This window comes from Rhineura floridana, chromosome 1 (assembly GCF_030035675.1).
Source record: "Rhineura floridana isolate rRhiFlo1 chromosome 1, rRhiFlo1.hap2, whole genome shotgun sequence".
NCBI lineage: Eukaryota > Metazoa > Chordata > Lepidosauria > Squamata > Rhineuridae > Rhineura > Rhineura floridana.
In genome coordinates this window covers 21,834,883-21,853,015 of record NC_084480.1, presented here as the reverse complement: position 1 = coordinate 21,853,015, position 18,133 = coordinate 21,834,883, and the positions used below count along the sequence as shown (strand labels likewise).

At 40.7% G+C, this 18,133-nt stretch overlaps 1 protein-coding gene across 5 annotated transcripts in view; it reads left to right on the top strand.

Moving 5' to 3' along the window:
• Nucleotides 1–18,133, top strand: part of ATP8B1 (ATPase phospholipid transporting 8B1) — a 103,036-nt gene that overhangs the window by 62,659 nt on the left and 22,244 nt on the right. For all 5 annotated transcript variants that reach the window (XM_061615272.1, XM_061615281.1, XM_061615261.1 and 2 more), the window contains 7 exons: nt 7,415–7,573; nt 8,698–8,786; nt 11,213–11,403; nt 13,085–13,293; nt 14,139–14,182; nt 14,917–15,073; nt 15,789–15,977. In XM_061615272.1, coding sequence (XP_061471256.1) covers nt 7,415–7,573; nt 8,698–8,786; nt 11,213–11,403; nt 13,085–13,293; nt 14,139–14,182; nt 14,917–15,073; nt 15,789–15,977 — 1,038 coding nt within the window. The remainder of the gene's footprint in view (nt 1–7,414; nt 7,574–8,697; nt 8,787–11,212; nt 11,404–13,084; nt 13,294–14,138; nt 14,183–14,916; nt 15,074–15,788; nt 15,978–18,133) is intronic.

Below are 18,133 nucleotides of genomic sequence, written 5' to 3'. Positions count from 1 at the left end.
TACTATAAGAGGAAAAAGCCAGTCTCTCTTTTCCCAAAATGCATGTTTGTTTATTTATTATTATTTATGTATACCCCGCCTTTCTTTGTTCATGAAACTCAAGGCGGCTTACATATGGTTCCCAGGCGGTCTCCCATCCAGGCACTGACCAGACCTGACCCTGTTTAGCTTCAGCAGGGAGCTGGCCTCGTACCTTCAGACCATAGCCTGGGACTAAGGTGTAGAGGATGTAAGATTATACTGGTCAACACTAATTTTATTGCCAATGATGTTTGATCGATTTTAGGGTAACTTTGTGTCGCTGATTCCGAATATGGCATCACTTTTGCTAGATTGGCTTTAATTTTTGAGATAATGGATGCCCCCATTGAAAAACATAACAAATTCAAAAAATGTAATGGTCAGGCATAGCCTACCCACAAATGACATGGAAACTGTCTCAAATCATACAAAAGTAAACACATGAAATACCTAATGGCGTTGTATTCAGTACAATAACATTAAAACAAAGTAAGCTGATTCAGATAATCACAATTAATTCATAGAAAAACGCTGTGTGTACAATTTTCTTTTATGTGGGGCATCAGGACAATCACGTTGGAGGCTCCAGCAGTAGTCTGCCATCATGTGTCTGTCCCATCTGCCTTGATACCTTTCCTCCATCACCTTTATATCCTGATGGAACCTCTCCCCTTGTTCCTCACTAAAATCACCAAGATTATCTGGAAATCGGTCTAAGTGGCTATGGAGATAGTGTACCTTTATGCTCATATTAGTACCCAAATGTTTAAAGTTAGCTAGCATGTTTTGCACCAGTTCTTCATAATTGTCTGCTTTGTGGTTACCCAAGAAGTTCTTGACAACTGAGATGTAACTGCACCAGGTAGAAGCTTCAACATCATTCATAAATTTAGTGAAATTCAAATCATTGATGAGTTTACGAATTTTAGGACCATCAAAGATTCCTGCTTTTAGTTTTTCCATAGTCAGTCCAAGGAACGATCTACAAATGTATTTGAAGCAATCACCATCTTTGTCCAAGGCCTTAACAAATTGCTTCATCAGTCCAAGCTTGATATTTATTTATTTATTTATTTATTTATTTCATTAAACTTATAGACCACCCCATAGCCAAAGCTCTCTGGGCAGTTCACAAGACAAGAAACATCAAAAACAGATTAAAAGTTTAAAATGTTAAAAAGTTAAGACAATGTCAGCACATACTAAAAACATGTCAAAAAGCCTGGGTGAAGAGAAAAGTTTTAACCTGGCGCCGGAAAGATAATAACGTCGGCGCCAGGCGTATCTCCTCTGGGAGATCGTTCCACAGTTCGGGGGCCACCACAGAAAAAGCCCTTTTCCGCGTTGCCACCCTCTGAGCCTCCCTATGAGTAGGAACTCAGAGGAGGGTCTTTGATGATGAGCGTATGGAGTGGTGGGAGAATGATTTTTTCTCTGTCAACCAATGGCTTGTTAATGATGTTCGCTGCACCTACAGTCATGTGTTCCCTTGAAGGCCATGTCACTTTTTTCCAATGATCTCACTTTGCCCTACTATCCCACAAGCAGATGAAACAAGGGTACTTCGTGTATCCACTTTGCTGCCCAAGCAAGAAGTTCACCATCTTTAGATCAACACAGATAGACCACTGGTGTTCATGATAGCAGAGCTTCTGCAAGACCATTTTGATATTTTCATATTCTTCTTTAAGTTTTGTTGAGTGAGCAATTGGAAGAGATGCATAGCGGTTACCATTGTGCAATAAAACACATTTCAAGCTTCTGGTGGAGCTGTCTACAAAAAGCCGCCAGTCTTCTGGTCGATATTCCGGTAGTCCCATTTGAAGAAGAAGTCCAGGAATGTTATTGCAGTATACAAGTTCTTCATCTTGGCTGAAGTATGGAAGAAGTCCCTCCTCTCTTGTTCGATAAGCTGTTATGTTAGCTTCCGGCAGTAGACAGTTCTTTTCCATTAGCCTGGATGCTAAAAGTTCAGATGCTTGCTTTGACAAACTGAGGTCTTGTGTCAGATCATTGAGTTCTTTTTGGGAGAACTGCTCAGGTGTTGAAAAGCTTTCTTCATATTATTATTATTATTTATTATTTTATTCAATTTCTATACCGCCCACAGCCAACAGCTCTCTGGGTGGTGAACAGCATAAATTTAAAATACAATATAATAAAATCACATATCAATACCACACACATAACAAAATTCCAAAGACTAAAAACATATTACATAATTGTTCTAGTATACTAAGATGTAATAAATATACTAAGAATATTAAAATATTAAAATGCCTGGGAAAAGAGGTACGTTTTAACCTGGCGCCGAAAAGAGAGCAAAGTTGGCACCAGGCACACCTCGTCAGAAAGACTATTCCATAGTTCGGGGGCCACCACTGAGAAGGCCCTAGATCTTGTCATCATCCTCCGGGCCTCTTTATGAGTCGGTACCCGGAGGAGGGCCTTCGATGTTGCACGCAGTGTACGGGTAGTTTCATATCAGGAGAGGCGTTCCATCAGGTATTGCGGGCCCGCGCCGTGTAAGGCTTTATAGGTCAAAACCAACACTTTGAATCTGGCCCGGAAACATATAGGCAGCCAGTGCAAACGGGCCAGAACAGGTGTTATATGTTCGGATAGTTTGGTCCTAGTCAACAATCGGGCCGCAGCGTTATGCACGAGCTGCAGTTTCCGAACCGTCTTCAAAGGTAGCCCCACGTAAAGCGCATTGCAGTAGTCCAATCTTGAGGTTACCAGAGCATGGATAACTGAAGCAAGGTCATCGCTGTCCAGATAGGGATGTAGCTGAGCTACCAACCGAAGTTGATAGAACGCACTTCGTGCCACCGAGGCTACCTGGGCCTCAAGTGACAATGAAGGATCTAGAAGAACTCCCAGACTACGAACCTGCTCCTTCAGGGGGAGTGTAACCCCGTCCAGAACAGGTTGAACATCCACCATCTGATCAGAGAAACCGCTCACTAACAGCATCTCAGTCTTGTCTGGATTGAGCTTCAATTTTATTAGCTCTCATCCAGTCCATTATTGCGGCCAGGCAACGGTTCAGTACATTGACAGCCTCACCTGAAGAAGATGAAAAGGAGAAGTAAAGCTGCGTGTCATCAGCATACTGATGACTACGCACTCCAAAACTCCTGATGACCACCCCCAGCGGCTTCATATAGATATTAAAGAGCATGGGGGACAGAACTGACCCCTGTGGGACCCCATACTGGAGAACCCAGGGTGTCGAGCAATGCTCCCCAAGCACTACCTTCTGGAGCCGACCTACCAAGTAGGAGCGGAGCCACTGCCAAGCAGTACCTCCCACTCCCAACTCGATAAGTCGCTCCAGAAGGATACCATGGTCGATGGTATCAAAAGCAGCTGAGAGATCAAGGAGAATCAACAGGGTTACACTCCCCCCGTCCCTCTCCTGACACAGGTCATCATACAGGGCGACCAAGGCTGTCTCAGTACCAAAACCAGGCCTGAAACCGGATTGAAATGGATCTAGATAATCGGTTTCATCCAAGAGTGTCTGGAGCTGGTTAGCAACCACCCGCTCTAAGACCTTGCCCAGGAATGGAACATTCGCTACCGACCTATAGTTATTTAGGTTTTCTGGGTCCAAGGAAGACTTCTTTAGAAGTGGTCTAACAGCCGCCTCTTTCAGGCAGCTGGGGACCACTCCCTCTCGTAAAGAGGCATTTATCACTTCCCTGGCCCAGCCGGCTGTTCCATCCCTGCTAGCTTTTACCAGCCAAGAGGGGCAAGGATCCAGAGCAGAAGTGGTCGCACGCACCAGTCCAAGCACCTTGTCAACTTCCTCAAGCTACACCAATTGAAACTCATCCAATAAATGAGTACAAGACTGTGTTCTGGATACCTCATTAGGTTCAGCTGCTATAATATTGGAGTCTAAGTCCTGGCGGATACATAAAATCTTGTCCTGAAAGTGCCTGGCAAACTCATTACAGCGAGCTTCCGATGACTCTATAATGTCCCGAGGGCCAGAATGTAATAGCCCTTGGACAACTTTAAAAAGCTCTGCTGGGCGGCAGAGAGATGACTTGATAGTAGCAGCAAAATATTGCTTCTTTGCTGCTCTCACCGCTTCTGAGTACCACTTAGTACAGGCCCTCACCAGTGCAAGATTGTATTCGCCAGGAGTTCGTCTCCATCTGCACTCAAGCCGCCTCCTCTCTTGTTTCATCACTCTCAGCTCCGGGGTATACCACGGAGCTGTATGAGCTCTACATAGGAGGGGGCGCACAGGAGCGATCGTGTCAAGGGCCCGGGTCATTTCCGTGTTCCACAGTTCAACCAGGGCCTCGACAGGAGCGCCAGTCTTCTCAGCCGGAAAAATCCCCAGAGCCTTTTGAAAACCCTCAGGATTCATCAGTCTCCGGGGGCGGACCAACTTAATGGGTCCCCCACCCTTGCAGAGGGGAAAGGCCGCTGCAAGTCTAAACTTCAACAAGCGGTGATCTGTCCATGACAAAGGAATAGATGAAAAATTCCCCAGCTCCAGATCACCCTCTCCATGTCCACTTCCAGGGCTACCACCTGTGCTACTCTCCACGTCCAGCATTTCTTCAACATCTGACAATGGAAGGTCAGGCAGTGAGGTAAACACTGGTATGGGAACGTCTTCGCTGTGTGGCACAGGTCGCCTTGCTGAGTCCAAATCAGGATACTCCCACTTATGTTTCTTGTAGTGATTGAAGCCTTTCACATTCACAACACAAAAATAACAATCATCGTGATGGTTTTGCGGCTCTCGCCACACCATAGGCATACCAAAGTTTAAACTTTTCCTTTCTCCATTTTTCCACTGTCGTAGGCATTCTACACAGGTTTTGCAAACCTTATGGGGAGCCCAAGACTTATCTTGATCTCCAAGCTTCACTCCAAAATAAGCAAGATATGCTTGTTTTACAAAGTCAGTGATGTTTTTTCTTTGTTTTTGCAGAGTGTATTTGCCACAAATGTGGCAGAATGCATTAGGATTGTTTAAGCAGCCTCTTCGTGACGAACTCATATTCCTCTTCAAAAAATAAATAAATATCAATATGATATGCAATGGATAAACTTGCAAAACAATGTTCAAGAGTAAAAAGACAGAGCAAACTCTGCTGCATATGTCAGCAGCTACAGGTCGTATTGGGGTACAATTGTCATTTGAGGGGTATCCATTATCTCAAAAACTAGAGCCAATTCGGCAAAACTAATGTCATTTTTGGATTTAGCACCCCCAAAATACCCTAAAATCATTCAAACATCCTTGGCAATATTTTGTTACAAGCTATGTAACAAAACGTGTCACAACTTAGGTATTGGAAACAAAAGCCTGGTTTAGACATTGCTCTCCTATGAGTGGTGGGGAAGCAAGATTGTGCCTTCTCTTCCTCCTTGTCCACCTATGCTGTGTGTCTGCTGGGAGGCCACAGTTTGAGCACAATTTTTGCCACCCACTCCCAAATTTCAAGCTCATTTTAGTCATAGCTTTTGAATGAGTTTATATCTCTTGAATGGGTTTTATTCTGCCGATACTCTTCTTAGTTGCTGTTATATTTTTAGATATATTGTGTCTTATGGGTTTTAACATTTTGTGTTTTAATATGTTGTGAGTCATTTTGAAGGGGGCTAACCCTGAAAGATGATATATAAATAAGTAATCAGGTATGCACAGACCATACAAATTAATTTGGAACCCAGTTCGGGACTTTAGAAAACAAGTCCATCTGTCACTTTTTAAATTATTTTATAAAATAAAATAATCCATTGGCTGCCTGATTTGACTTGGGGTCTATCAAAGTCTGATTCCCACCCCATTCACTACTGGAAAATAAAAAAAAATGGTTATGACTTTCTTTCCCCATTTGTCAGAAATGGATGGAATTTGTAGACACAGTACCTCTCCAGAGTGGATACAGTCTGCCAAATTAGAGGCAAATAGGTGCAGGGACTTTTTTTTCTGGACTTCTCTAAAATGCAGTTTCCTCTCCCAAACAGAAGTATAGCTTCAATGGTTTTCCTGAAAGGGCAGTGATTACACTTTTAGAGTGGGTAAAAAAGAATTTATTTAATCTCCTCTGATGTTTTGTGGGCAATTGGTCTAGAACAGCCTTTCCCAACCAGTGAAACTGCAGATATGAGAGGGGTGCCCCAGGGTATGAAATCTGCCAAATTGCAAACAAATAGGTCCAGAGGCTTTTATGTGAGGCACCTTTAAGCTAGTTGTGGTGGTGGTAGAACTAAAAGGGCTTTATTTTCCAGATAAAATCATTTCATCGGATTACAAGCATGATTTGTCAGTCACAATGAAGCCACTCCTCTGCCCTCTCTCCACTCTGGTGTTTGCTGCCACTTTCCCCTCATTCAAAGTGGTTTACAAGAATAAATACATAAAAGGAACAATATTTTTTTAAAAAGTTTACAAAAACAGTGAAATACAACAATACATAGAAGGAACAATAAATTTTTAAAAGGATAATAAAACATAACAAAAAGCTAGCTTACAATATCAGAATGACAGCATATAATGATGGTAAGCACAATAAAAATCCAGCCTCTAAAAGGCAAATGCCTTCCTATGTAAGAATATCTTAATGCTCAGCGCATAGCCAACAAGGAGGGGGCAAAACTAATTGCAAAATTTGGGTGTGGGAATAGATTGCCATAGTTCATGGTTAAGGAACCTATAGCTCTCCAGATGTTGTTGGACTACAGCTCCCATCAGCCCCAGCCAGCATGGCCAGTGGTCAGCAATGATGAGAGTTGTAGTCCAGCAACACTTGAAGGGCCAGAAATTCTCCATCCCTACCACTGTTTATGTTGTTACACCATCATTTCCATTTATCTCCTGTGTAGAAGCCCTTCAAGCCTCTGATCACATTCCAGTCAAATACCAATGCATATTTTTTCCTGACACTGTTTCTACTCTATAACTTGTACATCCAAACTTTCACTATAGTTATTGAGCTTCTCCTTAGGCTATTTTATTTACTATAAGCTTACCCACGAAAAGCGAGCTGGTATCAGTGATTTTCCTTTTCCCCGTAATTAGTGATCTCCTTCCCTTTCGTTGCATGCGTTTTTAACTTTACTCCAAAATAAAATTCCATCTTACCCTTGCTCCCTGCAACATTTCTGTCACAAAGGGCAACTCTAAAAGTGATGCATAATTTTAAGGAAAAAATACTGTATTTTTCTGCCACAGCTGACACAGTAAGAAACTAGGAATGTTTTATTGTTTCAGACATCTGCTTTTAAATATTGCTCTTCACAGAATTCACTGCTGAATCTTGTAAGAGAATGGCTTGCCATGAAAATATTTTAATACCATGTTGTGATCAAGTACTTTTTCCTCCCACTTGTTCTTTCTTTTTAAACATTACATCAGGCTTGATAGAATGTGAAGAACCCAACAATCGACTGGATAAATTCGCAGGAACTTTGATATGGAGAGGAAAGAGCTATGGTGTGGATGCTGACAAAATCTTGTTACGTGGCTGTAAAATACGGAACACAGATGTTTGTCATGGACTTGTTATATTTGCAGGTATCTATGTACTGAATGGAATGTTATCCTCTATTTAAACTAGAGCTGGACCAAAGTATTCACTATAGCTTTTTGGGGTGGGGGGGCATTTCTTGTGGGTGGGTTGTAATTGTCAACACTGATTAGCAGTGGTTCTCCAGGGCTTAGTGCAGGGATCTTTCCTAGCCCTACAAGAAGGTGCTGGAGATTGAACCAGGGATTTTCTGCATGCAAAGCATGGGCTCTCCCAGTAAGCTATGGCCCTTCCCCAAGTGCCCCCCTCCTAAGATTGATTCAGTCTTTTGGGGTAGAGATGAAATTCTTTTTGGGAAGGGAGGTCTTCTCATTTTAACACAAGTTTGTAAGGGGGTTCCCCCCCCTCTTTTAAATAGAAAAGCCTTGTTGCAGCTTCAGGTAGCAGCTTACATCTTTCCGATGGGGTATTCTGCTCAAGCCTGGAACACGATGGGCTGTTGTGGGAAATCGAACCAAAGCTTGAAGTGGCAATAAGGCTTTTAAAAAAAAGAAAAGTAAAAAAGAAAAAGAAAACCACTTAGCACCTCCATATTCATGCAAGAAGGTACTGTGAAAAGTCTTTAATATTTTTTCCCCTGCAAAAGTCACCCAATACCCACCACGCACACTTTTGGATTGGGACAAATATTCCTGGGAGAGTGCTTGTGTGTCTGGAATATTCAGGTTACTGTTTGTTTTGACAGAAAAAGCAGCTTTAATAAAGTTTATGTTGGGTAGAGTTATCACTATAGTAACAGCACAATCCTATACATTTCTACTCGGAAGTAAAACTCATTGAGTTCAATAGCTTTTACTCCCAGGTAAGTGGATAGAAGATTACATCCTAAATCTAGGAGAGATAACTAAATATATTATTAGCAATTATTCATATTCATAGTTGCGTTTAGCCCAGCCTTTCCCAATCTTTGGGTCCCCAGATGTTGTTGGACTACAACTCCTATCAGCCCGTCAGCATGGCCAATTGTCAGGAATGATGGGAATTGTAGTCCAGGAACATCTGGGGAACCAAAGGTTGGGAAAGGCTGGGCCTTTAAGAATACAGTTTTAAAGTATTACTATTTGTTTAAAATTCACTGGCATTTACACTGCAGCTTTTAATGTGGTTTCAGGAGCAGACACAAAAATAATGAAAAATAGTGGGAAAACACGGTTTAAAAGGACTAAAATTGACTCCCTTATGAATTACATGGTTTATACGGTAAGGCTTTGTTGTTGTTGCTTTTAGAATTTTCAGAAGCTTTGGCTCATGACTGTTTCATAGTTTTCAGTTCTGTGCAAATTAAATATTTATTATGCTCATTGACAAGATCAGTTATGTACATCCTGGTACAAAGTTTTCTTATTTCCTTACTAAAGTTTGTGTGGGTGGGTAGTTTTTTGTGAGAGAGGTGGGCACAGAGAGAGAGGCCATTGTTTGGAAACACGGGGAAGCACCATGAAGAGAACTAGGACTTCATCTGTTGTTTTCTCTGCAGCGTTTCCCACATTGCTAAAGAGGCAAGCCACTTCAACAGAGCAGCTGCTTGCCTCTTTGGCAGAAGGAACCGTGGCAGGGAAAATGCACTTCGCCCTCACTGTACACTAATATCCATTATTTTGGATTGAGACTAAAGAAGGTAATGTCTGCTGATCAGATGCTTTCAAGTTAAGAGAATATTCACTTCTTGAAAGAAGATGTATGTGCTCATAGAAACTTTCTTTAGAGGTTCTAAGGCCATTTCAGCTTTAACATGTGGATATGTACTGTATTGTATTTTATCATTGGAACAGATGATTTTAGGGAACATAGAAATCTTCCTTATCTTTAGATAGATCACTGGTCCAGGATTTTAGGTAAGAGTTTTAATTATCCTTATCTACAGATACTGTACCAGGTTTTGAACTTGGGATTTTTGTATGCAAAGTATATGGTCTACTGTTGAGCTGTGCCCCCTTGCATCTGTTCCTAGATGTAGGTATTTTATTTGAATAAACGGTTAGGTACACATTTTCCTGCTTCTGTGAAGGGGCATATTTGTAAGGCTGTAATTTATCATCTTTACCAGTATGCGCAGGGAAATTAACTGGTGCACAAGCTGCTGAGCACTTGCTGCTTGGCTCCTACCTTCCTTAAGTGGAGAAACCAAGTGGCTAGTTTAGCATCGTGTGCCAACAGCTCTCCAAACAAACCATGAGCAGAAGACAAGGTTTGTTCTTGACTTTTCACTCATTGTTTGGTGAGAAACAAACCATGGGCACTGGTTCGCATGTAATGCTAAGACAGCCAATCCATGGTTTGTTTCTCCATGCTAGAAAGGCACAAGCAAAGCAGGGCAGCTTCCACACCAGCTAATTTCCCTAACTGTGGCTTTTTATTTATTTTATTTATAAATACATTTGGACACTGCTATTTCATTTTAACAAAACATCAAAGTGGTTTACAACAAATAATTTAAAAACCATACACTAAAAACCACTAAAAATACAGGAAAAACAAAGGTCATTTATTTATGGCCAACACTGCATCTGAATATGGCCAATGTGTCTTAGAGTAGATTTTTATTCAATTCGATCACTTCAATTTGTGGAACTTGCACTTTTAGAAGTGCCACACAGTGTTTGTCCTGCACTTGCAAGAAGTCATCCCTTTGGTGTGGCAGCACCTGTGCTCTGGACCTCCCTGCCCATTTAACATTAGGCAGGTGCCTACACTATACTACTTTAGACACGTGCTGAAAACTTTTCCGTTGGGCCTATCCAGATAAATTTTTTTTAAAAAATTGTCTCAATGTTGTATTGTTTTTATAAAGTTTTCAATGCTATTAATTGTGTTCAAATGTTTTAAATATGTCTTTATTTTTTTATTTTTAATGGCATTGTTTTATCATAGATGTGTTTGCTGTCCAGGGCTCCTTTTGAGAGGAAGGGTGGGATACAAATTTAATTAATTAATTAATTAGATAAATAAAATAATTATGTTATGGTTTGTGAGGCTGTTATAGATATTAAAAAAAATACATGTTGGGAGCCACCTTAAGACAACCTTGGTTGGGATGGGCTATAGCTCAGTGGTAGATCATCTGACTTGCATGTACAGGCTCTCAGGTTCAGCCTCCAGCATCTTCAGGTAGGGCTGGGAGAGGCTCCCTGCCTGCAACCCTGGAGAGCCGCTGCCAGTCAGTGCAGACAATACTGAACTAGATGGACCAGAGGCCTGATTCAGTATAAGGCAGCTTCCTATATTCCTGTGTCTATAAGTAACAGAAAATAAAACAAATAATTCTGCTTCAGCTGTCAGTGGCTCCTTTTTTATTTTTCCCCTTAAGCATCAATGTAGAGAGCCAGTGTGGCATAGTGGTTGTTGGACTACAACCTGGGAGATCAGGGTTCGAATCCCTACATAGCCATGAAGCACACTGGGTGACCTTGGGCCAGTCATTGCCTCTCAACCTCATGAAAAACCTATTCATAGGGTCGCCATAAGTCAGAATTAACTTGAAGGCAGTGCATTTAGATTTTTAAGCATCAGTGAGTTGATGGTTATGTTCTTCATCACAGTTTGTTCGTGGGGATAGGAAGGATTAAACTTGGATGGATTTCAGTTGTTCTCTTACAAAGCTTTGTTTTGTCATGTGTACATTTCAGATCTTCATTTTACTTATCTTGGTGTCTGCTGGCCTGGCTATTGGTCACACTTACTGGGAGCAAGAGATTGGCAATTCCTCTTGGTATCTCTACGATGGAGAAGATTATACACCATCCTACCGTGGCTTCCTTAACTTTTGGGGCTACATCATTGTTCTTAACACTATGGTTCCAATTTCCCTCTATGTGAGGTATTAGCTATATGTAACTTCATTGTACTTTTGAGTGCAAGCATTAAAGGTGTTATAGATATCTATAGGTTAATGAAATTTCAGTCCATAAAGTTTTTAAATATATGTATATTTGTATTGGTTTCATCCAGAGAAATATAACAGAATTTGAAACATGATTGGAATTCTGAACATAATTTGAATAAAACTCATTTCCAGAGTCTAATCGGCACAGCAAAAAATCACACAGGATTTCTAAATATCTAATTTCTCCCATAGACCATGGGTTCTTCCAGATGACTTGTTTATTGACTATTAATCCTGATTTTTTTATACAAAATTTGTGAGGAGAATGTTGCTATTTGAGCATTCATTGTGATTGGTTTGCACAGATATTATATAACATTACCATTATCCCCCATATTCTAGTGGATGTTCTTAATTTTTTTACCACAGAAAATCATTTTTGGGAGATGTGGGTTTCTTGCTCAAGTGCAGAAGAGCACTAAATTCACTTTAATTGTGCAACCTAAATTTGTGAGTATATAACTGAATCATACCCACAAAATAGTGACAGCCTGGAAGTGGCCCATGACTGTAACAATATAGTTTTTTTTAAAGTGTAGACATGAATCATAGTTCCCCCTTGCAATAATCAAGTCAACTGTATCAAATAGGCAGCAATGGTGAGCATCTGAAACGATCAAATTGGAGTAAAACACCTATTCTTCTTGACGGGTTCTTAAGTCTTAGTGTCAGGAGGGTGGGACATATTTATACAAATACTTCATGGCTGTTGTCACTAACTTGCACAGGGGAAGAAAAAGTGTGTGTGGAGTGTGTGGTGCATGCATGTGAGAATGTGGTGCATGTTCAGTGGTTGCTTTTGTGGCATTCACCACTGGCATGCAACCCTTAAAAGGGTGACCAACTTTGAATGAAGCCTTCAGGCCAGAGAAGGTTAACCACCTTGATTTAGGTGACTGGGAATGATCACCTTGGAAAGCCTTTCATTTGAGAACAATCTTTCCCAAAATGGTATCCTCCAGAAGCTGTTGCATTGCAACTCCCATCAGCCCCAGCCAGCATGTCCAGTGGCCAGGGGTGATGGGAGTTGTAGTCCGAAAACATCTGGAGGGCATCAGGCTGGGGAATGCTGCTTTAGCTGATTGTTTGAGTTGGGCCTATGTTTGCGTTGACATTAGCCATGGTTATTACTAAACAGAGACAGGCTTTATCCTTTAACCATGCCTAAGAAATGGCCACCCTCTACATCCTTTGTTTTGTTCACACATTCAGGGCTGAAGAGAAGTGAGAAATGTGAAAGCATAAGTATTTGCCCTGCTGTTTCAAAACCTGTTCAAGGCTGGAGGGATTGATAGGATTTCAAATGCCCTCATTGGATACCAACTTTCTATCAAAACTAGGGGAATCTTTGATATAGTCAGCTACAAACCTAGGAGTGATGATTGAGTACTTAATCTATTAAAGTTTGGTGTGTTTTTTTTAAAAAAAACTTCTGGCTTCACACAACTTTACTGTTTTGAACAGTCTCCCAAGATTTAACAATTAAAAGTCTTGCTTGACTTGCTAGTATGTGAAAAAAAATACTAGGAACTCTAAGTTTTGTTGAATGCCTTGCTCTTTTGTATGTTGAATATCTCCAAACGACATTAATCCTTGCTACCGCTTACTTACTCAGTGTTGAAGTGATCCGTTTGGGCCAAAGCTACTTCATCAACTGGGACTTACAAATGTATTATCCAGAGAAGGATACAGCTGCTAAAGCCAGAACCACCACTTTGAACGAACAGCTTGGACAGATTCACTACATCTTCTCAGACAAAACGGGTACACTGACCCAGAACATAATGACGTTCAAAAAATGTTGCATAAATGGACAAACCTATGGTAAGTCTGGATTTCATTGGAGTTTCCCAAAGAAAGTGACTGCATGCCATGAAAATACTGGTGGACTATGACCTGGGAGATCAGGGTTCTGATCGCCCACTACTGTAATTAAATTACACCACTGTAGAAGACAAGGGGTTGTATCCAACGTTAGTCATACTCAGAGCAGACACATTGAAATTAATGGATATTACTAACTTAGGTGCATTTATTACCTATTTCATTTGTATGCCGTTTAGCTGTAAATAAAATTTCACTGTGATTTTATTTTAACATATATTAAAACTATAAATTAAAAAATCCACATTAAAGACAAGTTTATAAAAAAGCAAAATGAATAAATCAATAGTTAAAAGTATACATTATATGCTAAAATTAAAATACATGTCAAAATACAGGTGCCAAAAAGAATAAAATGAAGGTGGCTGCCTAATGTCAATGGGTAGGGAGTTCCAGAGCGTAGGAGCTGCCACACAAAAAGATCGGTTCCTTAAAAGGTGCATTAATTTCAGTTGATCTACGCTGAGTAAAACTTAGCTGGATAGAACCCATGGTGATGACTTTAAGATAAGATTAAACCAATTCATGGAGGGTGGCCTACCAGTGCTATTAAGCACAATGGCTAATCGAAACCTCCACATACCAAGGCAGTATACCTGTTGAGCACCAGATGCAGGGAAGAGACAACAAGGGGGGGGCATCTGTTTTCTTCATTTGCTGCTTGTAAGTTTCTTAGCGGCATTGACAGGCCACTGTTGTAACTAGGATGCTGGACTAGACGGGCCTTGGTGTGAACCAGCAAGGCAGGTCTTGTATCAAATTTTGATATTTTTTTCTCCCTGTAGGAGAGTGCAGGGATAGAACAGGCCAAGAACTTCATCGTCCTGAGGTAGGTGACTTTTAAGTACCAAGCAATGCATCCAAAAAGAGCAGAGTTCCACATGCGACCCTTCCTGAAAGTACTTCGGCAACTCCACAGATAACTTTCTCTGAAAAAGTGGCTAGGCTATGGTATCATTGCCACAAATCTCATAGGAAGCAGGAGATTGTGGAATGCCTGGGCAATAGATTGAAGGCTAGTGAGCTTGGTACAAAGGAGTCAGTAGTTAATACCCAAGAAGGAAAAGGTCTTTTTTAACCCATGAGGGTTAAATTACCCATCAGGATTCAAGGAAACCACACAACATTTACATGGCCAGGACAGATTTTCTTTTAAGTACAATGCATCAGGTGATTCAGTTCTTGCACCAGATTGTCCCTTACTGGGTTTTAAACTGGTTTTAAATTATTTTTTCCCATGCTGATTTTAGTTTTTTTTTATTAAAAAATTAAACCAAAAATTAAGCCACAAACTTAAGCCAACTTCATATAGTGGTTCATTCTGAACATGGTAACCATATTACATTTACATCTAGTTGAATCAGAAAAATGCCAAAATGTGAAATTGTTTAACAGACGTGGACCCACACTTGCTTCTCAGCTGCTAATTTCCCCCAGTTCATTATAGATCACAGGCAAAACCAGCCCAATCGTCCCAAGCTGCTGCTTTTTACTGTGAACTGTTTGTGCATTGCCAAAAAGATTGGGTGTACACTAACACACTCATATTCTCTTCTTGTGTAGCAAGTTGACTTCAGCTGGAATATGCATGCAGATGGGAAACTTACCTTTTATGATCAGTATCTCATTGAACAAATTAGGTCTGGCAAGGAACCTGAAATTCAGCAGTTCTTCTTCCTCCTTGCAATTTGCCACACAGTGATGGTGGATGCTAGTGATGGTAAGTACTGTGCATGTACAGATGAAATCCACAAAGAATCCTCATCTAATTTACTCTGAGCCAACCCAAGAATCTTTGAGATGCAGCATTTATCAAAAGGCCTAGTTTAGGACATGCAATTGCACATAGCAGTAACTGCACTTTTGTGCTTCACATATTACTATGAAATTGCCAAAACTGCTGGAAAATAAGTGTGCTAGCTTCATTGCTAAGAAACTCTTTTACCTATATTTGTGTTCAAGGCATTTCACTATCCCCAGTATCATAACCCATCCCGCCCCCAAACCCCACTTTAGTCTAATTTGGATGGTTATATCTTGGCTTAATAAGATAACATATGAATGAGTCTTGTGCCTGCACACACAGCCTGTTCCATCTCTCCATTCTGGAAGTCTAGAATCAACCAGTTTCTTGTTATGTCAGAATTGGGAAACTAGGGTTACCAGATCAGAAAAAGTCACAAACTTAAACCAGCTTCATACAGTGATTTAAGATCCTGGCTCATTCTGAACATGGCAACCATAGTTTACTGTTTCAGATGTAACGGGATACTATGGTTAACTGAAAACTTCCAGCATTATTGCAGCGTGTCAGGGGAGAGATTGGTGTGAGAATGGAACATGTGGGTAAAAGACTCATGCATATATTAACTTACCAAGGAACATGTGATTCTTCTATCTGTGAGGGTTTTCTATTTTTGTTCTTAAAACTCTAGGTGGGCTCACCTATCAGGCAGCCTCGCCTGACGAAGGAGCATTAGTAACTGCAGCCAGAAACTTTGGTTTTGCTTTTCTTTCACGGACACAGAATACTATTACAATAAGTGAAATGGGAACTGCGAGAACATACGAAGTTCTTGCCATTTTGGACTTCAACAGTGATAGAAAGCGGATGTCTGTGATCAGTAAGTCAACAGAAAAACGTTTATAAACACCTTCGTTTCTAGAACTGTTTGCTGAAAGGTCTCCCTGCTTGAAGTGGAAAAATGCCTCAACTGTATTCCCACTTTCTTAAAAAAGAAAAGTCATAGTCGAAACAAAAGAATTAATGATATATCCTTACAGAAATAGTTTATATTGTTCCACTGCAGCAGTCCATCAGTCCATCATTTAAGCTTTAACACTGATGCCCTTTAAACTTGAGTCTTCAAACAACTCTCCTATATATTCTCCAGGTAGATAAAGAGGAGGGGGGAATGGGACCAGGCTAGCAAGTAGTGCCCCCTGTCATTCATGTGCTCGGTTGAATTCATGAAAGTGGCATCTATGTTTGTACATGCACAGAGACCCCAGTGGAATAAAGGCCAATAGACACAGTCCCTCTCCAGTCATTTAAGTCTATGTATGGAGGCAATTTGGGGAAGGGACAATTCAGTGAAAGAGCACTGCTTTGCATGCAGAAGGCACCAGGATCAGTCCCCAGCATCACCAGGTAGGGCTAGGAGAGACCCTTGTCTGTAATCCTGGAGAGCCACTGCCAGTCAGTGTAGACAGTACTGAGCTGCATACACTGGGCTCCTGCTGGGAGAAAGGGCGGGATATATATTAAATAATAAATAAATAAAATTCAGGATAAAGTAGCTTCCTTTGTTCCTTAAACGGTCCATTATGGATGCTGCTTAGGCACTGATTCACTCTACACTGTTGCTGTAGCACCACAATGGCAGGACCAATTGCACAGATCTCTCCTACACAATCATCCAGCTTGGATAACAATTGTATGGGAAGGGCGTGTGCAGTTGGTACTTCGTTGCATGGTACTGATCACCTTAAAGGTTACCGGGCATTGAAATTTAATGGTAGCAGTGTGAGATGAACCTGTGAAATAGCAGCTTCCACACTTGTTGTAACCAGAGCTTGGAAAAGTTACTTTTTAAAACTGCAACTCCCATCAGCCCCAACCCGCATGGCCACTGGATTGGGCTGATGGGAGCTGTAGTTCAAAAAAGTAACTTTTCCAAGCTCTGGACTTGTAACATAAACCCCCAAAACTGGCAAATCATGTGCACTTATGAGAAAAGAAACACTTCCCTATTCCCTAAAAGACTGAACAAATTTGGGTTGTGAACTTTCTGAAGGAAAGGAGAATATTCTAATCTTCAGGCTATGCTTAATCTTTGTATCTTCAGTATGGCCTTTTCTTTGTGCTGCCCTGCTGTCTAAGGCATGGTTACACATGTTAGCATTTAATGTGTAGTTTGCCCCTCTGAGCATGTCAGAGTTTGTTTATCTTCCTTCTGTGGAACCCTGACCAAATCCCACACATCTTCTATAAGGCTTCCAGTCAGCCTAAAGCTACTGTACCTCTCAATTTAACATTATCTATTGCTTAGTTACTAGCTTTGTGTGTTTGTGGGTAGAGATGGGGATAGAGATTTTTTTCTTCCTGTTAGGAATATAGGAAGCTACCTTATATTGAGTCAGATCATTGGGTCATCTAACTCAGTATTATCTATTTTGACTGGCAGCCACTCCGCAGGAGTTCCAACAAGAAACATTCTCAGCCCTACCTGGAGACACCAGGGATTGAACCTGGGGCCTTCTATATGCAAGTCAGATGATCTACCTTCTGCTAGGGACTATAATATTTCATATTAGGGATGTGTTAGAAATCTGCCCAATTCAGATTTCGTACAGAATTTTCCATTAATTTGCTTATTCTCTATTGTTGCGGATCAGATTTTTATGTAGTGATTTTCTTCAGCTATTTCCAAAAACTTTTGTTAAAACCTGCCTCTAAAATACCGATATTAAGAACAATAATTTTACTGATATTTCCTTTCATTTGTTGATATTTCCTTTAAAAATATTGGTATTAATATCAGTGTTTTTCGAGGGAAAAAAGAGGATAGATAAAAATAGTAGGTAGCGGATGAAGAATGAACTTGAATTGATACTAGCCTATTAGCTCAATGGAATGCTTTTGAACCAGCATGGCCAATGGATCCCATCCCTATTGCATATCGCCCGGGCTCCTACTGGGAGAAAGATTGGGATATCATAATAATAATAATAATAATAATAATAATAATAATAATAATAATAATAATAATAATAATAA